We start from the raw sequence: 27,975 nt of genomic DNA, 5'->3' as shown, positions 1-27,975 counted from the left end.
GCCCTCTCTGACTGCGAACTGACTGGCATGCTCCTCCTCCCCTCATGGCTCTGTCTATGGGCTGCCCGGTATCGCCTTTCTGCTTGCCTGGAATTACGTTAATTTTTCTTTTTGGAACAGAATTGATAATTAATTAAAAGCAAAATGCAATTTCTCTTTTAAGAGCATCACCGAGCTGGAATAGTGCTTTCTTGCAGTGAATACTTTCTGACAAGTCTTTTTAATTCTTTCTGATGTCCCTAACTCTTCACTGAAGTCATTATTTGCAAAAACATGATTTTTTTTGTCAATGATAATTTGAGGAATATGAAGGGACACAGAGCAAATGTAAGAATGAATGTCACATTCAGGGACATTTTTAAAGCAAGATGGTCTTTTAAACACAAACCATCACAGAACATAAAAACTGCATGATGTGAGTTCTGCTTGTATCCAGGAGTGAAAAAACAAGCTGTTTTCTTTAATTGCAAAATGCATCTCCTAGCTCTCCCATGAGCTTAAAAAAAACATTGAGTAATGTTGCGATCTGCAAGAAGTGATTTATGTAACATGCACCTAAACCACAAGTCACATGGGCTCTTTCTGTTTGCTACTTTTGATTGCTTGGCTGAGGAAACAAACTATAACCTCCTCTACAAGCAATGTTCTTTAGCAATGCCAGTCTAAGTGCCCTTCATCCAACATGTCCTTAAGAAAGCTCATTCAGCAAAACCACAATGCCAATTTTGTGGGCTACTGTGTTAGTCCAAGTTACACACCTTACTTGGATCCAGTGTGCAGTCCCCAGATGGATAATAGAAGAGTTCAGAGTCTGGCAAACACAGTGGGGACATTACCCAGGGGACGCAAACAGGTATGTTTTCAGTTTTTGACATTGTGGAAGGTCCGATTTTTGCAGGACAGATAATTGTTTTTCTGTTTTTTTTTTTGTTTTTTTTTATTTCTAAATGTAAGCTACAAGGTTATCAACATGTGATTTTTAATGGTTTGTTGTAGAATGTAGCAGGCCACATTCAACCTTGATTTAACTTTAATACAGTCAGTGGAATTACACCAGGGGGAATTTGGCCCGGCCTGTTTTCTTGGATTGTGATTATAAAACCTTTAAAACAAAACACTAATATGGCAAGTTTTTAGGGCAACTCGGAACATAAAGTTCTTTTTCAGCTAAAGAAAAGGAGTACTTGTGGCACCTTAGAGACTAACCAATTTATTTGAGCACAAGCTTTCGTGAGCTACAGCTCACTTCATCGGATGCATGAAGTCACTAACTTCTAAGTCACTAGCTGTGCTGCATTAGGGTTTGTTCTGTTTACAGCTATGTTGAGAAGACTCTTGATTTCTGGGTGTTTCTGATCATTTAATTTACTTTGCTCTGGTATAATGGCTTGTTTGGGCTTTTGGTTCCCTCATGAACTGCCTTCCCCATCTATGACTGAAAGCACCTCTCATTAGTTGTGTCCATCTGGTTTGAAGTATTTTGCTACAAGTGATTCTGATTTGAATTGTTTCTCAATACAATATTCTTTGTTTTTCTTTCTTTTTCTTTCAGAGCATGACAGATTTCTGTTTGCAATTGGCTTTTAAGAAAGCCCGTTTCTGTTCTTGCTAATGCTGTGAATTGGCAAATAAGCACTTATAGGATCTATCTAATAATCTAATGTAAAGCAGTCTAAATTGAAAGTACATAAGACATATTAACACAAATTATCAAAGAATTTGTACATACTGATTGTGCACTTACGCATTCACTTTGTATAACAATATAAGTGCACTTAATCCTTCTCTTTGTACAATCCTGGAGAAGATAAAGCAGAGCCAGAATTAGACAGATTAATGTATTTCTGTGGAATGCTGTTGATGATTCTTTGTTCAGTTACAAGTGCTTGTGATAGGCACGGTTTTCTATGGCAATCATGCCTGATTTAGAGAGAGAATCTACAGTAATGGTTGTGACGTGACCATGTTTGTTAAAAATAAATTGCAACACATGTATTTGCTCTGAGAACCACCCTCTGCAAAGAATTACATATCTGATGGATACTTTAGAGAAGTAGATCAGTTTAAAGTTATGTGCATATTTAACTCTCACAAACAGCCTACAGTTTGCTATAAGTACACCTAATGCTCCTCCCCAAAAACAAATACATGTTTCTGAAATAAGATTGGTACAGAGATGGTTGTTTTACAATGGGGCACAGTTTTATCCCTCTGAAGTGTGTGTCATATGTTTTATTACATTAACTTGTAGTCCGTAGACATTTTTGTGATATAGGCCAGTAGTTCCTCATTTTTAATCTACATTTGGCAAGAATCTTCGCTTAAAATTAATGTTAGCCCTTTTCAGAATCCTTCCTGATTTCTTAAATACTTTTCTATTTGCCTGAAATATCAGGTTATGGTTTTCTGGCATCGTGAATGTATGTATGCTGTTGGACTCCACCATGCATGGAGATAAGAGTATTCCTGTAACGATGAGCGGTGTCACACAGACCCTCCATACCTGCTCACGCATGAGGATTAATCACCCCAATAACGCCTGGTGAAACTTAGATCTGCTTTTAAAAATGCTGGAATTAGCATTAGCAAATCAGCATTTCCTTTGGTATCACAGCACTCCCGGAAGTGCCGCTGTGTGGATGCAATACTCCTAATGTGGGGTTTTCAAAAGTGCTCTGCATTGGCCTAACTCTCCTCCAGTTGAAGACGATGGAAATTTGACTTCAATCGGAGCAGAGTTAGACCAAACCTGAGGGCTTCTGAATCCCAACCCAGGTGGTATGTTCTCTTGCTGTATCTCTATTTCTCGTTGGTGTCAGTGGAGAAAGTAACAGGCCCATTTGGCTACTCATGGATGAATGCTGGCAGAGATAAGAGTGGCTTTGCGGTAAAGGCACAAGAGTGGGAGTCAAAAAGATTTGAGTCCTACTGCAGGTTCAGCTGGTTCTTGTGTGATCTTGGTCAATTAATTCTTTGCCTCAGTTTCCCGGTTTGTAAAACAGGGATCATTCTACTTGAGTTTCTCACGGAGCGAGATATGGTGGGTAAGGTAATAACTTTTACTGGACCAACTTGTGTTGGTGAGAGAGACACACTGTTGAGCTCTTCTTCTTTTCATGGGGAGTTAAGTATTAATGTTTGTAAAATGCATTCAAGTTCTCTGCTGGAAGGTGCCAGAGAGGTGTAAAAAGTATTTGTGCTATTAACATACACTGTTGGCACGATAAAAATATTAACTCTAATTAGAACTACCTCACTCCCAACATCACTCCAAATTATTCATTTGTGAAACACCTACAGCCCCCCTAGAGGTAAGGTAGCATGTCTGGGGCCCATAGATTCCGGCCATGCGTAGGCTTAGGCTGTGCCTGATTACGAAGAGCGGGTGTTCAGACCTGCACAGCTCAGACTTCGATCAGGCTGTACATTTTCCATAGTGCACAGCAGTAAAGCTTCCACAATATCAGTGAACGTTAAGTGTCTTCTATCTGAAAGTTCCGCAAAATACCGTCACAAGGCATTCTTTCTTAGGTTCTAGAACCATAGGAAACACTTCAGCTATTCGACCAGTGCAGGGTTTCCCCCTACAGAGTATGGTCTATTGTCCTTTCCAGTTTAAAATGTTCCAAGAAATTAAATTCGCAGCACTTCAATTACGGGGTGGAATCCACAGTCAATCAGTCTCGCTCTCAAAAAGATTTTCTTATTATTCAGCTTCAATTTTCCCTCTTCATAGTCTCACCCCATTACTTTTAATTACAACCACTTGCATTACCCTAAACAACCCCTTCCATTATGTTTACAGCCTTCAAACTCTTCAGCAGGTATCACAGTCATCGCTTAACCAAGTTACATACCTCTCCAGGGCTCTGGTTTTTAGAGCACCTGTTCCCGAGCTTTTGAAAGTGGATCACACAGGTCCTAGGTGGCCATTCCCAATACAAAAGTGTGCTGTGAGTTACCTCATTCTTGTATTGGCCAGTGGTAATGCAATGTATCAATGGGTTTCATCTTTATCCTATTAGCAGCAGGATCATGCCTGACGTTTGGCTATACAGATATTGGAGAGTTTTTTTAAATAAGGCTTGATTCACTGCAGTTTTCCAGTGGAGGACTATTGCAGATTTTACAGTGGCATAACACTGGAGTCACATAATGGTATATCAGGTGCAAAATGTTTTCACATGGTAGATTCAGAAAGTGTGCAGTATTTCCACTTTGTATCAGAGGGTCGGAAAGATCATACTAAGTGACTTTCACACCCATTTGGAAATGTTGCTCCTACCGGTGACTTTCTGTATCATAACAATACTGAAACAATGTATGATGATTGACCTGTAAAACCACTGAGTGTTGCACATGAAATGGTAAGTCAGCCCTAGAAAGCAGACAGGTTTATATACTGACAGTTGTTAATTAGAATTAGCCAGCCAGCTTTAAAAAGATGGATTTGAAGAGGAATGCAAATTGGTTTACAATCTTATATTTAGCTTCTAAAACGGATGTTCTACAGTTGTCATTTTCATCAGGTTGACCAAATTTACTGTTTAATTAAAACTTTTATTTCAAATTAAATCCAGCTTGTTTAGTTTACGTTTCTGTCATTCAGCTCCATCACTATGGACCTGGAGGTGGCTTAACAAAATGAAATCTCTTCTGTCTAACCCGCTCCCACTTGCCACTGTGTATTTATTACTGCGGCATCAGAAGTGCCTTTGTTATTGACTGATACAGCACTACGCAGTCTACCAAATATCCCAGAGACATGTCTCTTCCCTCATCATTCCATTTGGAAATGACACAGAGACTGGGAATGGTATGGAAGATCAGAGGGATTTTGTTTATAACAGATTTATGGAGAATACTGAACCTTGCTGTTGAATTCATGCATGCCGAACAGACCATCCAAGTGCCAACCATTGGATGGTGGTACCAAGGCCTTGAACGGGACCTCTCTATCATACCCCTTTCTGGTCTTCCCTTACCCAATATAGTTCTAGGACTAGATTCATCTGAGGCTTATATTGTTTCTTTTAGGCATTACCTAAGGTACAGCACCCGCAAGATGAAGACTGCTGGGGAGAGGTTGCAGTAGTGCAAAGTGGCTACAAACTCTCTCCTCTACTGAGGAACCTGCATGCAGCCAATGCTATCCCCAAGTGGCCAGGAATGGCTGGAGAGAGTGGGTGTGAGATGCCCTGATTCAGCACATCCCCTAAGCACTCTGCACCTGCTCCTACACCAAGGGGAACACCAAGGGAGGTTAGACAGCAGTAACACCTTCTGTTCCCCCGAAGGGTACAGGGTGCCAGGCTGGTATGAGTGGAGGTATAATTTGCACCTTGCTGAGTCAGCGAGAGAGCATCTTCAGCAGTTATATACACTTGAAAAGTGGCACAAACACTCTACCAGGTGTCACTTTCTTCTGTCCCCGTCCCCCCTCACCACACACCAGGTTTTTCACACAATGCTCATGTGATAGCAACTTTGCCAAAATAATTCTCCTGGGAATAGAAATTCACTAACACACAAAGGTTCAAGGAATTGTCTCTGTGGTGTACTTTTCTATTAACTTGTTGATTTTATTCATTGTATACGTAAAGTTAAATGTATGGACATATTAACAATGGCAAACTTTATTCCTTTTTCCAGCTTGCTTTAACCAGATCAAGTTCCTTACGTGACTCTTCTGGGCCACAAAGGTAAAGAACATTTGCTTTTTACTGTGATACTTGCTCTGATTTTATATTGTGCTGTAGATGTATGGATAGTAAAAAGATAAAACAGAAAATGAAATAAAAGCCATTCCCTGAAGAGCTTACAATCTAACAGCAAGAGTAGGTACAGCGTAGATACCAGGCAGAGAATGGTGGTTCCTTCGTACACAGTAGCTAGTGAGCAGTGTAGAGCAGGTGGGTTTAAAAAGTAATTTGAATTTTGAGAGGAAGGGCTCCTAAGATGTATGACTGTCTGTAAATGTGCATGCCATGAATCCAGACTGTTGATGGGGTTGATATGTCACAGTTGGATAAATAGCGGCATTTTGCATTTCTTAGTAATAAATAACCCCCCCAAATAGGGTGCTGTGTTCTTTATGTGCAGATTTATGTATTTTTCTTACAGACGCCTTCTTGCTATTGTCAAAGAAGATAATGAAACATTTGGATTTGAAATTGAGGTGAGACTTCAGCACTGTGAATATAGATTATCTAATTCACTGACTATGATAGGTCTGTGTTCATGATGAATTGAAGTGATGGACCTGGAATGTGATGGACTTCAAAGGGTTTACAAATATAGAAGGACACGGACCAAACCCTCTGATCACCAGCCACTACACCTGAACTTCAGAGAGATTCAGATCTGAATCCAGATCCAAAATTTGCAGGTGGCCCTATCTTTATTATGGGCCAAAACAAAACTCTAGATCCAGACACCTTCAACTTCCATGGCTCTTCCTATTCCATGACATAGTTGTTTGAATCCTCCTTCTGAATCCACAATAAGCTTCTTGTTGCCAAAAGCCGGGGGTGTTGTCAGCTGATTAGAATAGAGGGCTAGAAAGCAAGAGGACTCCTGATATCAATTCACACCCCTGTGATTAACTTCTTGAGTAACTTTAGACAAGTCATATAATTTATGCTGGCCTAAGTTTACCCATCTGAAAAATGGGTAACTATGGCACTTACCTGCCTCATAGATATGTTGTGAGAATTAATGGTTTTAAAGTGTTTTAGATTAACGCTGCTATACAAGTATTCTAGACACCTATGTTACCCAACTCAGGGATCGCTTCAATGTGTGTAGTGTATCTAACTTGTATGGGATTTCCTCATGGACATTGAGGGGGAAAAGCAAAAAGTCCTTTATACAGAGCCCAGTGCAAACTTGGAAGAGATAAAGAACAAGTATAGAATATAAATATTTGAGTCCATTATGGGAAAATAACACACACATGCTCTCTTCTGAAAACACTGTACTATCTTTTAAAAATCTTTTTAAACTTTAAGTAGATATATTTTTGGAAGTAAGTGTACAGAGGAAATACATTAAGAAATTTTTAAATAATACTGAACTTACTAAGTTCAACTATTTTATTTTTAAGTAAATTGCATGAAAAGTAACTGTGTGTATATATAGATTTGTAATGTATGCATGTGTGTATCTTTCTCTCTGTTTTTATGTATAGAGGGAGAGAGAGACACATACAAGAGTTAATATTAACACATCAAATAATAAAAATAAAATTACTTATGGTTCATAATAAGTCGAGAGCTTGATCCTGTAACCTTTACTCTAGGATTACAGGGGCAGGCCTTTGCAGATTTCTTATATATTTTGGGAGATATAAATCTTTGCTATTCCTCTTTCAGCTGACTACTTTAATACTTTGACCTTGATCACTAGAAAAACAAAACTGATGCAATTTTCAGGACAGTTGTCTAATACAAGTATTATAGAACACCTCCTCATACTGTATTTCTAATCTGTATAGACACACATTTGTACAGTATTTATTTGTTTATATACTGGTAGTCTTTATCTGTGTCCATTTATTATTTTGCATAATTACTCTGGGTGGCTTGGTTGTAGCTTTAAAATACATCACTGATGTTAACAATGTGAGATAAATAAGATAGATATTTAGCAGAGTATATAAATAATACATTTAGAAATGTTCTCAAGGAAACATCAGGTTTTTAGGCTTATTTGAGGACAAAAGGATCTGATTCCCCACTTGCAATATATAGGAATGAAACCACACATTTATTTACAGTGCTGTTGTTGTGCATCTTTGAAACATTTCTCAAATTTATGCACAGAGAATAAATAACATTCTCAGCCAAATTAGTGTATTAGGAGAAGCATAACTTTTTCTGATTTAGTTCTGTGACTAACGAGTGTGTAAGTATTTGGGTCAGGAATAGTGGAGAGCTTTTAGAAGGGAAGATAATTGAGTCAATTACTGTGCTTTTGTATGAATTGAGAGGGCAGATTTTCATTGTTTGTGGCATTCAGATTAAAAATAATTATTCTTGGCATATCTTCCTCCTGAGTGTACATTGTCTGTGAGCCTCTCACTTGATAGCCTGGTCTATAAAAAGCCAGTATCTGTTTGGTATTGAAATAGGTTGACTTAGCTCCAGATTTTGACGGTATTTAGGTGTTAACTCCACTTGCCATTGCACTACCTAAGTCCCATTTTCAGAATTGATTTTAGGCTCTTAGGAAGCCTAAATCCCATTGACTTTCAATAAGACGTAGGCTCCTAAAAGCCCAAATCGCTTCTGCACATGAGACTTAGGCTCCTCAGCATGGACCTCTCCCATGCTGCCCCTTTCCCCTGAGGCCTCACCCCATGCTCACTCGTCTCCGCCCCCTCCCCCTTTGGCTCTCCTTTACAGCCAGTGAAAAGTGGGAGGGCTTTTTAAAAGTGATGGGGCCATGACCCCCTGGCCCCACTGTCCCAGCACCCCTGCTTCTATGTCAGCTAGGCCAAGTCTGAGCTGGAGGTGTAACTTCCAGCTCAGGTAGACACACCCATGCTAGAGCTAGCTCTGATTAAACTAGCATGCTAAAAATAAACATGTAGCTGCAGAGGCATGAGCCACAGGATAGACTAGCCGCCCCGAGTACGTACCCAGGGTTTCAGATGGGATTGTGCTCAGGGTGGCTTGTCTGTCCTGCCACCGTTGCTACGCTTTTAGTGTGGTAGCTTGATTAGAGATAGCATGTGTTTTTTCTGCCTGAACTGGAAATTACATCTCCAGCTACAGTGTGGACATACCCTTAGGCTTTGCAACGCTGACTGGAGCAACACCTAAGCATCTTTTTAAAAAGCAATCTGGCCTGAAGGGTTTACACTGTGTAGATGTGATTATTTCATTATTATAGTATGAGTTTAGGCACCCCTGAATAGGACTATATGAATCTCTCTATGCTACCATTTGCAGGTGGTTTATGAGAATTACAGTGGGTGCATTTGCAAGTTTCTGCCCATTTGACTGATTCTACCAGTACTTCCCATTTATGGCCTCAGTCTGTTGTAATCAGATGACGGCAATCAGTACTGTTGTAATGGGACAATGCATGTGTCTAAAAAGTCACTAATGTACATACGTGTGTGTGCAAGTTTGAGGCCTAAATAGCTAGATATTACTACTCAGGCTAGTATAAATTTTCAGTCTGGTAGGAAAATGTTAAATGGCATGTACTGGTGTGATTCTGAAATATTGGAATATTGGGTTTAGCTGAAAGCATTAAGTTGTGCCTAATGTTGAAATCACTGAGTTGCATAGTTTCTTCATGAATAAGTAAATCAGCCCTGGTTTGCTAGAAACTCATGCCAGATTTGCTCATCATTTGATCCATGTTGTGATTAGAAAGATTTGTGAATCTGCCGAGGATTTTAGGGTTGTAATGAAACTCAAAATTGAGTGGGTTTTGGCTGTCTTAGTTTCACTATTAGAGAGACAAGGTGGGTGAGGTAATATTTTATTTGACCAACTTCTATTGACGAGAGAGACCGCTTTTAAACCACACAGAGCTGTTCTTCAGGTCTGAGAAAGGTACTCTGAGACCGAGTGCAGTGCTTAATTTGTGCCAGGGCTTGCCAGGACTGAACCCAGGCACCTCTAGACTTGGCAGTTCATAGTCCCAGCACCTCTGGGCTTGCTGCATCAGTTATGAATGTAAAAAATTGCTTAAGCCTTGGTACCTAATTGCTTGAGCCCCAGAATCTCTTTCATTACAAATTAAGCACTGTCTGAGTGTGACAGCTAAATGCAAGGTGGAGCACATTGTTTAGCAAAAGGAGTTAGCACATATTGTAAGGGACCAGTCAAGACACAGTGGTGCATTAACACCTCTGACAAAAAGGGGGGTAGCCGTGTTAGTCTGGATCTGTAAAAGCAGCAAAGAGTCCTGTGGCACCTTATAGACTAACAGACATATTGGAGCATGAGCTTTCGTGGGTGAATACCCACTTCGTTGGATACCTGCATGCCACAGGACTCTTTGCCGCTTTTGTGAAAAGTGTTAACCCACAGGTGATAGGGTGTTTTAGCATTTTCCTGGGTGAGCTCATTTGAGAGCGTATTGATTGTCTGGTTTAACCCACATTATTGTTGGCGCATTTAGTGCACTGGATGAGGTACAACACCTGTTGTGATAGGCATGTGTAGGACCCATGGGTCTTGAAAGTTGTGTTGTGGGGACTGTTGATCATCACAGCTGTGGAGATATGTCTACAGGTTTTGCATCTGTTCTGGTGGGGTCTGGTGCCGCTTTGAGTTGGTGTATCTTGGTCTGTGGGGAAATTGCTTCTGATGATGAGCTTGGAGAGGTTGAGGGTCTGTTTGATGGGGTATTTTTTCAGGATGGGGTCCAATTGTGTATGGGTGTAATTGTTTGATACCCCGGTTGGGTTCCAGTGTAGGGTGACAGGTGACTAGGGGTATTCAGTCAGAGAGGGTTTTATTTCTGTATTGAAGCAGATTCTCTTGGGACATTTGGGTGGCCTGTTCCATGATGTGATCTACTTCTCTGGTGGAGTGTCCTTGTTTGGTGAAGACGGTTTTAAGTGTGTTAAGGTGTATATATCCTGGGCTGTTTCCTCAGAGCATACTTTGTTGTATCTGAGTGCCTGGCTGTAGATAAGATTTCTTGGTGTGTTTGAGGTGTTTACTGGATCTACGAAGGTAGGTGTGGTGGTCTGTGGGTTTCTTGTATATGGTTGTCTGTAGGATTCCATTGTTGAAGCTGGTTGTGGTCCAGAAAGTTGATGTTAGTATGGGAGTGTTCCAGAGAGAGTTTAGTGGGTGGGTGGTGGAAATCTATGAGGGAGTTGAAACAGTCTGTCCAAAAGATGAAAATATCAGGTATATCACTGGTTTTGTGCTTTGTTTGTCCAAAAATTCTTTTTCAAGGTGGCCCATGAAGAGGTTGGCATACTGGGGACCATCCTAGTACCCATGGCTGTTCCCATGGTTTGGACAAAGTGTGTGTTGTTGAATGTAAAATTGTTATGGGTGGGTATGAAATGGATGAGTTTGCTGGTGACTTTGGGGTGGATAGCTGAGGGTAGTCCATTATCTTGTAAATATTTTGAGGCAGGCAATGATGCTGACATTGTGAGGCATGTTGGTGTATAGGGAAGTGACATCCATGTTGGCAAGGTTGGTGTTCTGAGGGAGGTTGTTAATGTTGCAGAGTTTGTGAAGGAAGTCAGTTGTGCCCTTTGTGTGGTGAGTGGTTAGAAGATGGTTTCCTATGAGTCCCGATATTCCTTCAGTAAGAGTGCTGTGGCCAGAGAGGATGAGTCTGCCTGTGTTCCCTTGTTTGTGTATCTTGGGAAGCACGTAGGAGATCCTTGGGATTAGTTTGTGGGAAATGAGTTTGTAGAGTTACGCTTGGAATTGTTTGGGGAAGGATTTTATGATATCCTGGGTAAATTGTGGTGTGGGGTCTTCTTTGAGTTCTTTATAGTAGGTGATGTCAGAGAGTTGTCAGTTGGCCTCATTAACATTTGCCTGTACCCTGCCCCTCCCCTATGGCCGGGGCCATGAGACCATCCCCAGAGGAGTCCCGAGCACTCCTCTCCCCCCCTCTCCCTTGGCTAAAGGACCCCCGCACAGGCCAGAAGCCGGAGCACTCATCTCACTCGGCTTGAGGCGTCCTGGGCCAGTCAAAGACCTGAGCCTTCCTCCCTTCCCACCTGCCTGGAGGTGCCCCGAGCTCCCTCCACCTGCACAGAGGAGACCCGGCCCAGCTGCAGGGAAAAGTCTCTCACTTTCATCCGAAGAAGCTTTTCATGTGCCCTATGCAGGTTCTGGGCTGGTTGAGGAGGTGGTATTTGCTACTCAGCTTCCTGGGTTCATCAGTCCAGGGAGATTACTGATGAACCCAGGAAGTTGAATAGCATATACCACCTCCTCAGCTGCCCTGGAACCAGCATGGGGCATAATAAAGCAAAAACTTCCCCCCAAAGCACCACAACTGGGCATCCAGCAGCCATGGCAGAGCCTCCCCTGGCCTTATTATATCCACCACCCACGTCAATGGTGTCCCCTTTGTCTACTGTTTGATCACTCTCTGGTGATTAGATTTCAGGGACTGTATGGCTGTCCTCTCGGTGGAGGAGAACTCATGGTAGATGCGATGTTTGTTAAGGATTTCACAGTCAATTTTTTCCCTGAAGTGGACATGGTAATCGTGAGTGGTAGTGTCATTGTTGTTTCACTATTAATGTTTCACACAGCTCCAGTCCTGAATTGTGGTAGGAAGATGTGGTTAAATATTGATATTGCCAGGCAACCAACAGGATTGGTTATTTCTTATATCTTTGCAAGATAACAGAGATTTTGATTAGGTATTTACAGTTACATGATCTGTCTGGCTATTTTTCGAAGTACATGTGACACAGATGATGGATTTTGCTTGATTTTTTCCTCATAATTATTTAATGAATATTCATTTCAAAATAAAAAAGAGGCAGCTATATTTTTCTTGGAGGAGGTGTGGACACAATGTTGTGCCTTGGGACTCAGAGCTTTTACAGCTTAAAAAATGACTTAGGACAAGAGCAGGTTCAATTTTCCTTGCTTCTCAGTCATCTCATAATAGTCTCTTGTCCCATCTAATATTACCTGATGGTTCAAATGACATTTGAAATATGGTAGCATAGATGGGCCCAAAATTTTTAAAACCATGTTCCCTGTGTGTCAGACTCTACCATGTTATAACTGGATCCTACAAGATGGTAGCTTGTTGTAGTGTAAACAAGAGAATAATCTATGTCCAGGTTGGCTAGAACCAGAAAGTTGTTCTTGTCTACAGTTAATGTGTAAATAAGCCTAAACTCTTCTTGTTGCTGTTTAAGAGCCATCTTGGTTTAAAACTATGTTGTGTAGGAACGGTACATATTGTAAATAAAATGAACAAGGATAATTTATTAATTGTTTTTCTGTTTCCACTCATTTCTCTCCTAAGAAGGAAATATCCTATTCCCATTGTCTCAGGCTTCCTGACTTCTCATTTATGATAATAACAAAAGTAATAAAACATTATGCAATACAAAAAATAAGAAAACTCTGAAAATAAGAGGTTTCAGAGTAGCAGCCATGTTAGTCTGTATTCGCAAAAAGAAAAGGAGTACTTGTGGCACCTTAGAGACTAACCAATTTATTTGAGCATAAGCTTTCATGAGCTACAGCTCACTTGCATCCGATGAAGTGAGCTGTAGCTCACGAAAGCTTATGCTCGAATAAATTGGTTAGTCTCTAAAGTGCCACAAGTCCTCCTTTTCCTTTTGAAAATAAGATGAATGCTTACTGTACACTGATTAGGCTGTAAGGCAATATTTAACTTTTTACATTGATTTTGAGGTTTTAATATTGGTAACATTGTCAATTTGATATTTATAGACACGTAGATTACAACACCAAAATGCTTGCTCCCTGCAAATATGCACTTATGTCTGCAAAATACAAGAAGAAAGCCCTGCCCATCTTTCTGGCCTGCAAACAGGTAACTATCATGTTTTCCTATGGTTTGTGGCTCCGTTTGTTTCTTTTTCCATTTATGTCTGTGTCATTTAGTTTTTGTTTTTAGAGACTGTGGGAAGAATGGTGTGTACCTGAGATGTTCATTTTACTTTTATTTAAATTTACCAGGTGATATTCTAGCCAATATCAATGGAGTAAACACTGAAGGTTTTAGTCACAAGCAAATGGTGGACTTGATAAAATCTTCAGGGAATTATTTAAGGTAATTAAGTGTGTTTTCAAACATTTTAATTTAATCCCTTCTCACACTATGAGCCTAAGAAGAAATGTTCACTTGTTTCCTGATGCTCCGTTTGCTGTTTCTGATGCAAAGGCAAAAAGGATTAAATCAAATTCTGCTGATGAAATAAGATCCACAGTTCTGCCTGTAGGCAGGAACACAATAGCAAGTTCAAAATCGTAGAGCCACGCTATACGACAGTTTAGGACAAGACATGCAAAGTTACCATAGCACATCAAATATGCAGAATGTAATTGCCCAAATTAGAATTGAACCCTGCTCTAGCATAGGGTGACCATATTTCCCTATGCTGAATATTGGACACCTTGTAAAATTACTCGTATTCAAGGGAGTTCAGCGGCAGTCAATCAGAATGATGCAGTAAAAATGTTCAAATTAACATTAAGTTGACTGAGCCCCTGTTAAAAAAGAAATACTAAGCAGTTGGAGTCTTTTTATCTATCTTCTTATCTTTAAGACTTTAGGTTTGATATAGGGAGGGGTGACACACAAATCTCTACCCTCCCACACACACACTGGGAGAGGTGACGCGCACACACTCCCATACACCTCTCATATACGGTGGGGGACGGGTGACCAACTGGCCCTCTCCTCCTTGCCTGGCACTCTCCGCCCTCCCTGCCTGGCTGGGCCCTCGGGACACATCCGCCTCTCCTGGTATCTGGCACCACATCTTCCTGAGGCAACACGTTGAGGGGGAACACTCAGGGTCCCATGCCCCTACTCCCCAGATTTCTCCCAGGATTCATACCAGAATGTGGCCAGCAGCAGCCTTTTGGCACTGTGCTGGAGGGAAGGGACGGGAGTTGCTTCCAGCAGCAGGGGAGGAGGAGTGGACGGGGAAGAGACGACCTGGCCTGTGTCTTTGCAGAGTTCATCTCTTCTTCTCTCCTCCATCCCCAGTGGCTGGAAGTAGCTTGTCCCTTCCTGCCCACACAGTGTCAAAAGGCAGCTCACACCTCCAGGCTGCTGCTGGCCACTGACATAACCCAGCCACCTCCTGTCCCCCGTCTATAGTGTGGGCAGGAAGGGGTTAAGCTTTAAGAATGCATTGTGCACCAGGGCCCAACCTAACTACAGGGGCTTCAGCAACTGCGGAGCCCGGCCAGAGATGTGGGTCAGCAGGGAAGAGTGCCGAGGGGCCAGAGCGCCTAGGGGCCAGAGCAGCCTCATGCCCACTGGGGGCAGGACCCAGGGCAGGAGGGTCTTGGACTTTCCTGGGGTGCTGGCCCAACCAGAGGCAGTGGGGGAAGGAAGGAGCCTGCCAGCTAGGGTGACCAGACAGCAAGTGTGAAAAATCGGGAGGGGGTAGGGGGTAATAGGCACCTATATAAGACAAAGCCTCAAATATCAGGACTGTCCTTATAAAATTGGGACATCTGGTCACCCTATTGCCAGCCAGGCTGCTGGTGAGCTGAGCGCTCCAACTAGGGGCTGGTTCTCTGCAGTGCTGGGAGTGGGACACTTGGGAGGATATGGAGTAGCAGCGGGGTTGGGGGGAGGGAGAAGGGGCAAAACTGGGAGAGAACAGTGAGAGGGGGAGCATGTAAAGGGCTGATGGGTGGGCAGCACAGGTGACATGTAACCAGGCGCTGCCTGGTGCCTGCCCGCACTCGCCGGTCACCGCAGTGCCGGCCAGAAATGGAACAGGGGGCAGGGCCCTGCTGGCCAAGAGCCAGCATGCAGTGTGGGCTGCACTGACAGACCACAAGGGGAGTAGCCGGTCCCACACACTGAATCTTCACCCCCCGCATCAGCCTTGCACACCCACCCCTATTGTTGGCCACAGGACCCCTCCACTCACCACTGGTGGGAGGGTGACTGGCAAGCAGGGATGGGGCCAGCAGCAGGACCTGCCACTACTGATGAGGGAAGGCAGAAAATACGGGACAATTTGCCTGTTTTTAAGAAAAAGTCAGGACACCTGCAGGAGGGCTTAAATACGGGACAGTCCCTTTAAGAAGGGGACATCTTGTCACCCTACTCTTGCAAGCACTATTGAGCATGAGGTAAGTAGGTTTTTGCAGTGGATCAGCAAAAAGCTGTTTATCACAGGCACTTATAGAACAATACATTGGAAGAATTCCCAGGCCGTTACAAGACCTTCTCATCTCACACTCTCACACTTTTTGATCTTTGTGGTAAGTAGTATTAGTTCTCTCAGTGCTTGTTGACATAAAACATATAGGAACACTAATTGGTCAAGACTTACACCTACCTCCTTGTCCCCATTGGCCCTAGGATCCCCTTTTTTATATTTACCATTCTTTGGATGTTGGCCCAATACTCTCTCTTCACCCTCTCCTGCTTCTCCACACTCATGTGTTTGGAAATTTCCAAGTGACTTGATTCCTCTGTAACACAGGAAATACATCACTCCTTAAAATAGCTGATTCAAGAGAGATAATACATCCTAAGTGCATCCCTCTCCCCAGACCTCCATATTCCACTTGCCTTTTAGATTGTGAACTCTTTAGGGTATTTACTGTGCCTACTCCTCTGTGTGCTACTGCAGTATAAACATTACCTAATAGTAATAATGTAATACCTATACATGCTTAAATGGTCATTGTACATTTCAGTCATGAAAACAATTGTTCTTTACAGATTAGAGACTGTTAATGGAGCCAGGATTGTTAGGAGAATGGAACTTGAAACCAAGCTGCAGTTATTGAAGGTAATTTAATGTGTGTTTTTTAAGTGCAGTATGTCTCTTGTAAATATGTTGCATGTAAAAAGTGCCAGATTGACTTCCTGAAGACCAAAGTCATCTGTTTATCTGCAGACAAAGGCAATGGAAATGCAACATCTCGCATTGCCTTGCCCATATGCATCAACCCCTCCTGCCTCAAGTGCTGAGAGGCTAGTTCATTTCCTATGTCTTTGACCTTGCTAGTTCTACTGCCAGCGAGGATACCGGGTGTGTTGGCAGTCTTTGTGAAGAGGATGCTTCTCCACAAGGGGAACCCCAAAATACCCTAGGCCCTCATTTCATCATCTGCGTAAGGTTATCCAGCTTGGGACGTTGTTCATACATAGTATACGCGAGGAGTAGAATTAAGGAACGTTTGGTGACTCAGGATAGCCCAAAGCTGCTGGATGATGATTTCAAGACTGATTGAGAGGAAGGATTGTATTGTGGTTATGGCACTAGCCTGCCACTTGGGGAATTGGGGTTCAATACTCTGCTTCGCCACAGACATCCTGTGTACCTTGGGCAAGTCACTTAGTCTCTCTGTCTCAGGTGCCTACCTGAAAAATGGGGATAGTAGCACTTCCTTACATCACAGGCTTTTGTAAGGCGTTCAAATACTATAGTGATAAGGGCCATATAAGCACCTAAAATATCTAGATGATAGAATTACTTCTACTTCTGTAAACCTATAATAATCTCTGCCATGTGAGTGTCAGTAATGGGCAAGTACGAGGTATTATGACACAGACCTTGATTCATTCTTTATTAACAGAGTTGGTATGATTTTTAATTTGATTTGTATTTAGCAAATACCACCAGCACTTTTGTACCATGCCATGGAATTCATAAAAAGTTTAAAAAAAAAAAACCCACAAAAAACAAGACCAAACCACATGCTGAACTTAAGCGTGTGTGTGTGTGTGTGTGTGTACATCTGACTCCAACTGAGTGAGCCGTGGCAGATCTGAGCAGTGGCCCATGCCAGCTGATGCGGACTTGTCAGCCTCCAGCTGTTTAACTGCAGTGTAAACATTCTTGTTCAGGCTGCGGCCTGGGCTCTAGAACTCTGTGAGATGGGAGGGTCCCAGAGCTCAGGCTGCAGCTTGAGTCCGAACATTTACACCACAATTAAACAGCCCCACAGCCCACACCCTGAAAGCCTGAGTCAGCTGACACGGGCCAGCTGCAGGTTTTTAATTCCAGTGTAGACATACCCTATGCGTACACGTTAAATCATCAAGTTGATCCAATTAACATACCTGTCTGGTGTAGTCAAACTATTCACTAGTGTCCGCGTAACTGGAGTTGATGTTCGTGTTCTGGGAGCAGAATCTGACCCATCCTCTTTACTGTTTTTCTTTTGTTTTAAACAATTCTGGGCCTGATTCACCTCACACTTACACTAGTGAAACTAATGATTTCAGTGGAGACACTGAAAGGAAAAGGAAAGTACTCGGCCTTTAAAGTGTTTTGTAATTTAAACAGATTAATTTTAGTGAAGAATTTAAGTTTTTAAAGTGTCCCAGAAGTGGTAAGTAGAAAACGCCTGTTTAAAACTATTAAAAATACACCTAACCTCCCAGTGAATTACAGCAAAGTTGGGTTTTCTTTGGGATTCTCAGAGCAGGATGGTCTAGTGGATAGGGTACTGGACTAGAAGTCAGAAGACCTGGGCTCTGTTCCCTGTTCTGCCACTGGCCTGCTGTGTGTCCTTGGGCACATCTCTGTGCTTCTGTTTCTCCTTTGTCTTCATTTAGAATATAAAGGCAGGGACTGTCTCTCACTCTCCTTTGGGACCTCTGGGTGCTATGTAATGCAGCTACTCTAATAATAATATTTACCAGGTGGTTCTTTGCAAGGCTCACTCTGAGGCAAAGCATCCTTCATACACAGTGCTGCCTTTATGCAATCTACCATGTTCTGCCCTGTCCCTCAGTGTTAGGAGATTTAGAAAAGTAGAGGGAGGTGAGGGAACTACACATGCCCAGCATGCTGCTTACATCACATGGGGCCACCACCTGAGTTTGACCTCCAAATGACCCTGATATTGGAATGGCAACCCCAACTTTGATTAAATCAGCTAAGTATGCAAGCAGTCACCACCACTTAGTCCAGAAAGAACTAGAACTAAGTCAAGTCATGGAGCCAGACATTTCATTGCTGTGATTAATGAGACTGCAGTAGTTGATTATTATGTCGGCAGTAACTAGTACCGCTGCAGATTCCATTACTGTTAGTTGTACAGGCTGGGATAAGCTGCCTGACAATTGATCTCTCCCCCTCCGCCCTCAGATAAAAGCTTTGAAAAGCATCTGAGCCTAAGAAAAACATCATAAAGTTACTGTGCTTTGTGATATACCCATGTACAGTTTGATTCGATAAACAGCAGGTGGAACAGAGCTACTTTACAGTGATGGATTTAAAATATCCCCAACCTGTTTCTTAGCAGCCGAACTCTAGCCCTGCTAAGTGGATTTGTAAAATATGAAATTCATTTCTCTCCTTTCCCCTTCCAGATTCAGAATCTAACCCCATTCCCCATCTTTCAGCCCTCGTTCAGAATTTAATTAAAGCAGTTATCTGCTTCCAAAATGGCCAGTCCCCTTGCTGCAGTGCGGACCACATTGTAATGTTCCATGATGGTGCTAATAGGGCTGGTCATTCTGAATATCCTGTGAGCCACGCAGCAGAGACCACAGCATCTCTAAGCTTAAGTCACTGGTAAAGCAAAATTGCTGCATCTCTAATCATATGCCCTGTTTTCAAAAAGGGGGTTAATTTACCAACTAGTTTCCCAGAAGTGCAAAACCACTACCTCACAAAATAGTTGTCATATATCAAAGTATTGTGAGAGTGTGGGCCTGGGCCCACCGGTTTCCTATTAGTGTGGTTACAATGGTTAGAAACCTACTTTTGTTTATAAAAGATCAGTCCCCAAAAAGGCTTCTATAAATGAGACTCTACTCACGTATGTGATAAGTAATTACAAGTATAAAGAGTCATTATAAACAGAATTAGAGAGTCAAAGTGGGTGAGGGAATAAAAGATATTCTCTTTTATCTCACCCATCTTGTCTCTCTCATATCTTGGGACCAACACGGCTACAACTATACTGCAAACAGAATAAGCACATTTAGAGTTTAAGAATTGTTTGGGTTTTTGACATAACCTGCCAGATTGATACAAATAACCTTTTTACAGAACCAGGGACCGAACATGTAAGCACATTGTCATCGAGAGGTGTTCTAAACTTTTGGGCCAACAAACTGAAGAGAAGTGTAGCTAGCATTTTGGCAGCAACAGGTGGATGCATAACAATTTTTTGAGAGTCCAAGTGCTCCCAAATTTCAGTTAGGTGCCAGATGCAAGAATTAGGGGATGGCTGGGACTCTGATGTAGCGATAGTGAGAATAAGGAAAATCTTGGATATTCTGAACAATCAATCAAAGGTGTCTTTTGCTGCCCTCTTGAGAATTCACCCAGATTTAGCCAAATTATAGGCCTCTGAAAATCGCCACTTGCAAAAGTTCAATAGTGCTAGTTGGAAATGTTAGCAGCAAGCTTCTAAACTTTTTTTTTTTCCTCATGGTTTTTCACTGCAGCAAGAAAGAAATTTTTCAGTTTGTTTGTGTTGACCTGAAACTAATTTTATTTGGGGTTTTTTGGGTTCAGCCACCAAACTAAAAATCAGTTATCCACTCAGCTCCAGTAATGAAGAAGGGAGGAGGTAGTCTAATGTGACTGCCCTTGAAACAACAGTCCACACAAATGTCTCCACACATGCGGTATTAGCAAAAATTTGCATTTGTATTCACTATCAAGCTTCTGCATATGTGAACCAGGAAGCGGCGTGCCTACCTACCTATTTATAGATGCACTGGGTTCATTTATATCATTGCAGATGGCCGTATTGCATCCACCTTAAAGCAAAATGGTACAGGTTTTATTGTTTTAATTAAAATATGTAACTGCATTTGAGATGTGTCTAGATAAGCATGCAGCAGGGAGGAAGCCAGCATGTTGAGCAACTTCAGGATAGATCAGCCTTTGTAGGCATCAGACTGAAAGTGCTGTTGCTAACCATGACATCAGGACATTGCTCATGGCAGAACAAGCAACAGAAGCACATGTGCCTTGTTTTCAAGTGCTCAGCACCCACGACTGCGGACAGATTTCCAGAAGAAATCAGTTCCCACTTGGACGCTTAACAGGGCAACATTTTCAAAAGCTTTGGGCTCCTGGTTTGCTGAGCTTTTTTGAAAAATCTGGTTCTTCAACTTGGTGACTAAATGGTAGCTGAGCATTTTTCAATATCCAGACCACAGGGCCCAACAGCCCATGACCCTGGCCTCACAGTGATATGACTGGCAGTTTGAATACAGCAACCAATGCTGGAAATTCTGAAGATCTTCTTATTCCAAATAACTAGATAGTCTCTCTCCCAGCCTTTCTTTTGGCAAATGAGTTTCACTAGATACTGTCCTTGCCAGTGATTATTACATAGTTACTGCACTACAGTTATGGCTTTTGCTTCAAAGATGCTATCTGCTTCTATTATGGGATGTGCAGATAGTATTCAAATGTTGTTGGTACAGGTAATTATAGTATCATGCCTCTGAACTTTTGCATACTCTTCTTGTTAGAGGTAAGCCTGGCTTCCAATAACTAGAGTTATCATATCTATGGGTAATAAGAGAACCCAGATAATACTCCATAGTAGTATGTGTTAGGTGCATCAGCAAAAGTCAAACAAAAATTAACAGAATAATTTGTTTCTGGGAGAAACTTACTAATTTTCAAGCAAGCTCGGTTAATACGACTGGTAAGAGAATGTACGCTTTATTGAAAGTACCTGCTTCCTAGAACTAAGCTGCAGTTTTTCTGAATACACCATTTCTCTAAACCAGCTTTACATTGTGAAAGTTAGTGCTAATCATCATTCATAATTTACCCTTCACAGCAAACTATGCAGGAAAAATGGGTGGAGTACCGATCTCTGCAATTACAGGAACAACGCTTGCTGCATGGTAAGTTTTGATTTCCTGTTAGGAAACCACAGTACGTTTCATGACCATCACAGCTTCTTCTGCAGAAATTCTGTGTGCTCAGTCGAAAGCAGGTGTTTGCTTGGGTCTGATTTTCATTTGGCTTCTTTTTCCCTGTTAATGAGGGTACTGGGTGGAAAAAATGTTTCAGGGATTAATGAATGGGGATGTCTGTCTCCTTGGCTGGCACAGAACAAAAGGTAATCTGCATGAATTCTAGAAAACAGAAATTGGCATTGGTTACACCCTTTTCTCCTCCCTTCCCTTACTGACTGACCCAGGGAAAGGCCTTCATTCTGTTTATCGAGGGGGAAGTGATAGGTACATAGCTAATACACCTTCCTCTAAAGTGTCAGTTATTGGCCACTGCCTGAGACAGGACACTGGACTTGAAAGATCAATGTTCTAAGCTGGCATGCTAAATCCATGGGGCTCTTCCCCATCTTCCTGGCTGGGAAAAAAGCTGATGCCAGGTCAGTAAGGAAGAACAGAGAAGGGCTGAGAAATCTAGGGGAGGCCAAATAAAACCGTTGACGTGCCTTGTGTAGCTCTCTTCAATCAGCCAAACATGTAGGCGTGAATTACCAGTAACATCTCTCTCTAATGACACTTCGGGAAATTCAGATTGCGATGTTGTAGATTATCTTTGATACACAGATTTCCTGTGCTCTAGTCTTTACGTGATTTACATTGTATAATTCTGCTGCTTTTATATCTCTTTTCTAGGGGAGGTGAATGACAACTCTCTGTTTGACACCCAGGAATTGGAGTCCAATTTATTCGGTAGTTGTGCTTCACCAAGGCCTGCCTTCCCAATTAAACCCCGATTCTCCAGCGAAAGCAGCTGTAAAAGCCGGCTGAGCTCAATGACGGTGGACAGCGAGGATAGCTTCTACCAGAGCGGTGTTTTTGAGGATTCTGCTCATGAGACTTTGAGCAGGCAGTCAAGCACAGATGACGATTGCTTCTTTTCGAGGGACAATGATACTGCAATAGGGAAATATTCACTGAGGAGGAACAGAAGCATTAGTGTGGCTAGCAGTGGATCAATGTCGCCCTCATGGGAGGGAGGCAGTTTTTCAAATATTTTTGGAACACTCCCACGGAAAAATAGGAGAGGAAGTGTCCGAAAGCAGCTTTTGAAATTCATTCCAGGTCTTCACCGAGCGGTGGAAGAGGAAGAAAGTCGGGTCTGACATCTTAAGTATCTTCTTCAGCAGGGACTGTGTTAGTATCCATAGACGGAAACTTCAGCAGTAAAACCACATGGTGCCTGGAATTCATACTGACTCACCCAGCCACACATTTCCCCCCAACATAACCTTATGATGGGATTGCCATTCGTTAAAGTGCTGGCTTTTTTTTCATTCTTCTTGAATGCAGCTAGCACACTGTGGACCCAGCTTTGTTAGTATAGAGCAGATTTTCAGGGACTAACTTCGGCATGTGAAAAAGCTTTGCAGTGCCTCCTCATCGACCCTTGTGTTACCAATGTAGTCCTCTCTGTGTGAGAGTTACAGCTATTTATTTCCTACGTTAGCCAGCCAAATATTATATTCTTCAAAGAACTTTAATAAAGGGCCTGCTGCTGCTGAAATCATTGGCAAAAGTCCCATCGTGAGCAGGATCAGGCCCCACATATACAAATATGCGCACCACAGAAGAACAAAACTGTGAAAAGAAGTGCAGTAACTAGAAGTCTGAAGGATTTACTTGTATGTTTGTTAACCTTATATTTTGCCTGTGCTGTGGCTCAGACTAGGGTATACTTGAGTTTCTGTAGCAGAGACTAGGGATTTTTATTTAAATGCAATTGTATTTCCAGTCAGTAAGCTAGAGACCACGTTTCTCCAGTCAGTCACGCCCATAGGACAGCATGCAGGCACTGCAGGGACCGTAGCAGTAACTCCTAGGATATCATTGGAATTTTTCTTATCTCTTCATACTATTTATATTTTAACACACATCATGACCTATGGCCCACACTTTATCAGACCTGTCTGCTCCTCATGGCTGAAATCACTGATATGTCATGCTAAGTCTTTACCGTCACAGGGAATTTGAACTCTAGGGTTCACCCACAAACTGACATGATTCCTCAGCTAACAAACCAAAGCTTTTCTACTATGGCAGCTCATTCAGTACCATTGTCTGTTGTTTTTACACTAGACTGGCCACAATAGCTGAGTTACTGAGCTTTTGAAACGTGTGTGTGTGTTTCATTCATCTGGGTGGGGGACAAACTGGGGCCATTGAACATAAATGAACTTGGGAGTCAAAACATTTCAGTTTTCTTTATTAAAAAAGAAAAGAAAAAAAAACCGGCAGAGAAAAGCATAAAGGATTATTGGCTTAAAAAAAGGAGGGGGTATCTGAAATATGAGAGAATTGCAGAGCCACACTCATTGGACTGTGATTGAGTATGTTTGGGGGAGGTATTCAGCTGAGGTATGTTATTTGATCTGCACCTGCATGGTAGTCTAGAAAAAGAGAGGAAGGGGCTTTCTGGTGCTGCTGGTATTGGATTGACATTAGCTTCGGTAACATGAATTGGCCTTGTACGTAGCAGCAGTGATGACAAAGATCATTGAAATGGTGAACACCAAAGAAATACTGGACAGGTGTGTACAGAGCAAAGTAACATCCACTGCAGTAGTTTGGCAACAAAAGGTTTGAAATAGATTTCAGTGGTTTGGAATGAGAAGGAGTCTTCCAGGGTGAACTGATTGAAAATAGAAAGGAAAGAAAAAATGGAATGGCAGCACAAGGTTCTGGGAAACTAGTGATATAGTCTGACTGCTTTTGTGTATCTTCCACTTCAAGACCCTGCTATGACAGCTCAGGTGGGCCTGTTAACCTTGCTTATAGTGACATGTCTCTAACTCCTGTCACTTGTTTCTGAAATTCTAATCAGGCTTATTGAAAACATATTTCCCTGTACTGTGCATATGTCAGGCTCAGTAACAAGTAATGTAAAGGTTATGCTTCTTCACTGTCACCAGTTGAGATTGTTGCAGTCAAAGAAGCATATCAGAATTTCATCAGTCTTGAGAAAATATTGATCAGTGAACAAGACCTAAATATAGTACATTAAATGAATTCTCCTCCTTCAAGGCCCCATAGAAATAAGTACATCCCTTCCTATGCCATTCTCATGGGATGTCCTGCAGTTACCAATAGGATTTTGTTTTGTTTCTGAATGGAATGCAAGATTTCAGTCTCACCTTTGAAAACTCTTTACAAATCAGTGTCAGGGAAGTGCCTTTTTGGGATTCAAACCCCATAAACAAGCTTGCACTCTTAAGGACTTCATGGAACCCTGTATACAACTCTCTATATAGTATTTTGGTGTACTGCTGCTGGAACAAAAGGGTCAGCAATTATCTAGGTTTTTTAGGATTAAAGATTTCTATAGCATATGGAGTGAAAATGGAAGGGATAGTTTACCCAAGATTGATTATAGGAAATTATTTAATAAGTTTGGATATAGAATGGGAAGGAAAGGAGACACCTTGTGTATATCAGGTATTATATGTGCAAAACACTTATAATAGATCAAGCACAAATTAAGTCCTCTAAAGTGTGGCAAAACTTTTCAAAACATAGCATAGATGGAAGATGTATTAATGTAATTATCTTTAAGAATATCTTTTGTTTTACATGACTCGGTTTTAACTGACAAAAAAAGAGCATTAAGAGGTAGTTTATACTTCAGACATTACTCTACTCTAACAAGATTTCAGTTGTGTTTAAAACATCAAAGTCAAACCAGCAACTTTCGCCACCACAAACAAACAAACAAGTCAAAGAAATATCCTCCATTGTACCCAATATTCCTTTAGTTGATAAATTTGTTTCAAAGGAACATCTTCCAAGGTGATTTCATCACCCAACTCTTGCTAGGCCAACAAGAGCTGTGAACCAACATTTCAGATAGTTTTTATATTTTTTTCTAAGAGGATTAAAAAGATTGTAGTACAGCAATTCTCCATGTGAAGTTGGGGGAAGGGAAACATTACATGAACATGGGAGAAGCTTTATTGCTCTGTTTATTACGGGAAGCACATTCTTTTGTTTGTTCAGTTTAACATATATGTTTATTATTATGTTAAAAATTGAACATGTGTTTTAAATTCAACCCCACTCCCATGTCTCTGGTGGTTCAGAGTTCAACCCTTGATCCAGCTGAGCTCTGAATTTCCTGACTGGCCCTTAACCTGAGCAAAACCAAACCCCTTGATTCAAATAACCCCACACCTGATCCAATCTAATTTTTGCATCTGGAGTCCATTTCTGAATCAACACAGTAAATCACAGGAAAAAAGTTAAGATACATCGCATGTATTTTCAGAAATTGCTTTCTTGTTTTGTTTTTCCCCACAGTTATTTTTAGACACAATGTCATTAGGAGGTCTTGTGGGAAAAATTAGATGCTTACGTGTGACTGTGGGCACAGTGATGCTCTAGTGAAGGCTGGATTGAAAATCATGCCCATAATACCACTCTGAGAACATATAGGACCTGACACTTCAACCTAGATCCCAAATTTTCAGGTGCAATTTTGCAAATACAAATAATTGGGCCCACATCTTGTACATGCAAATAACTGCAGTTGCACATGGTAGCACCTAGACATCTAACAATCCAACGTATAGGTGCAAATATGCAGGCAGAGTTATTTGTGCATATAAAATTGCACCTGCCAGGTTAGAAGCCATCTCTGAAAATCAGACCTTTTAAGTATAGGACGTTCCTAAGTGAAAATCCTGCATTGAAGTAAATATTTTCTTTCTTAGCATGTCTACTGTACATGTAGGTGGAATCCTGGCTCTACTGAAGTACATTGATTTCAACAGGGCCAGGATCTCACCCTATTTAGGAACAGGAATTCCATAACTGTGTTAAAATTTGACTCTCAAGTAATAAATACCATTTTATATTAAAATCATAGAATATTGTTGCAGGAAAAGGGCCTCTGATTTGTGCTGAAGTACATGCAAACTGGGAGGTAGTGAATATGCAACTGATATGTGCGAAGGTGGGTTTTGCATAAGATAATTTGCACATACGTGGATCGGGGCCCTTTGAACAAATGACCCTGTGCAGTTAAATCCCTTCTCCCCAGTGGATCTCTGAATGCTTTAGGGGATTTACCTGCATCCTTGGTGGTTATATATCAGAGCAATGAAAATGGCTTGAGTCAATCTTTTAATTTGGGCTTGATCAGTTTAACAGAACATATGGATCTGAATTCTGTGCTGCATTTTAGCAGCAGTGATGAACTAGAGTTAGGCCAGAACCACAAATTTCAGATCCAACTGTGGATTTCAAGTCCTTCAGAGGTTGTTCCACATGGAGCAACCCAACCTTCATCAGAGCTCCTTCTCCCCAAGGTTTGAGGGTGTTTGGAATCAGGGTTTTGGTCTGAGACCATCTCCACAAGCAACAGATGTTCTCGGACTTTCCTGTTGGACCTAAAGGTGAAAATTTGTACCCTTGCACTGTAAATAATGTGGGTAGCTAAAGGCTGACTGTGTGCACTTGGTAAGCACCCCCTCATAAGCCAAAGTGACGAGATATTAAGTACTAAGTTATTAACCAGCCAGCTAGGGAATTCAGCTGGTCAGGTGAGGATGTTTAAAAGAGAGACAGGAGGGAGAGAGGAAGGCAGGGCAAAGGAGCCCATTATCTCAGAGAGGTGAGATCTGTCTCTCCCTCCTGCACTTTGCCCTGGTATTAGGTAAAGACCTGGGGAAAAGTCTTATGCTGTGGGGAACAAATGTTTACAAAGCACTTGGTGTTGAACTTGCTACTGGTGTGTATGAGGACTATTTGCAGTAAGGATCCAAGATAAGGGAACCCTGCCCTGTGACAATAAACAGACGTTTTATTTGTGTTGAGTCAAATGCAACCTCAAAGTCTAAACTATAGCTTTTTGTATTGAAAGAACATAGACTAGCCAGTAAACCCATGGAAATTGTTTAAAATAAATATATTTTTATTTCTCTTTTTCCAGAATTCTTTTATAAACAATGTTTTGAATGAAAATATCATTCTGACTGTATTTACAAAGACCAGAATGATTTGGACTAGAGGCGGGGGAAGAAGGAGAGGCTTGGTGTTTTGCTTAAGCATTATGTCAGCATGATAATTAAAAAAAGAAGTCTATTTAAAATATTCTATAGACATAAATATTTAAGTCCAGATCCTCAGCTGCTGTAAACTGGCATATCTCTATGGCCCATAGTATTTATATGCATTTGAATGTGAACTAAGCAAGGTTAATTGTACATCTTTTAGATGCAACAGAGGAGATGTCATTGTGCAGGTCTAACGATTGTCTACCTTTTATGTAGTCAACCCAAGCCTTATGAAGGAAATCCAACATGCTGAAGAAAGAGAAAATTCTGTTACAAACGCCCAAGCCTA

The 27,975-nt window shown here is 41.6% G+C and overlaps 1 protein-coding gene across 1 annotated transcript; it reads left to right on the top strand.

Annotated features, from left to right (window-relative positions):
• Positions 1-27,555, top strand: LOC102929823 (cytohesin 1 interacting protein). Its single transcript, XM_007056670.4, has 8 exons — positions 1-853; positions 5,653-5,702; positions 6,124-6,178; positions 13,425-13,527; positions 13,674-13,767; positions 16,414-16,483; positions 21,462-21,528; positions 22,273-27,555. The coding sequence occupies exons 1-8, from the start codon at positions 683-685 to the stop codon at positions 22,740-22,742; spliced, it is 1,080 nt and encodes a 359-aa protein (XP_007056732.1). The 5' UTR covers positions 1-682; the 3' UTR covers positions 22,743-27,555.
• Positions 27,556-27,975: the final 420 nt, after the last annotated feature.

Source organism: Chelonia mydas, chromosome 11 (genome assembly GCF_015237465.2).
Source record: "Chelonia mydas isolate rCheMyd1 chromosome 11, rCheMyd1.pri.v2, whole genome shotgun sequence".
Lineage (NCBI taxonomy): Eukaryota > Metazoa > Chordata > Testudines > Cheloniidae > Chelonia > Chelonia mydas.
The sequence above is the reverse complement of the archived record's forward strand: the minus strand, read 5'-3'. Positions and strand labels throughout refer to the sequence as shown.

Bases quoted from the DNA above. Each gene is read 5' to 3' on its own strand.
- LOC102929823 (XM_007056670.4), top strand. From the start codon at position 683: ATGTCCTTAAGAAAGCTCATTCAGCAAAACCACAATGCCAATTTTGTG. The intron at 6,179-13,424 runs GTGAGACTTCAG...TGATATTTATAG, and splicing joins CATTTGGATTTGAAATTGAG to ACACGTAGATTACAACACCA. The intron at 16,484-21,461 runs GTAATTTAATGT...TACCCTTCACAG, and splicing joins CCAAGCTGCAGTTATTGAAG to CAAACTATGCAGGAAAAATG.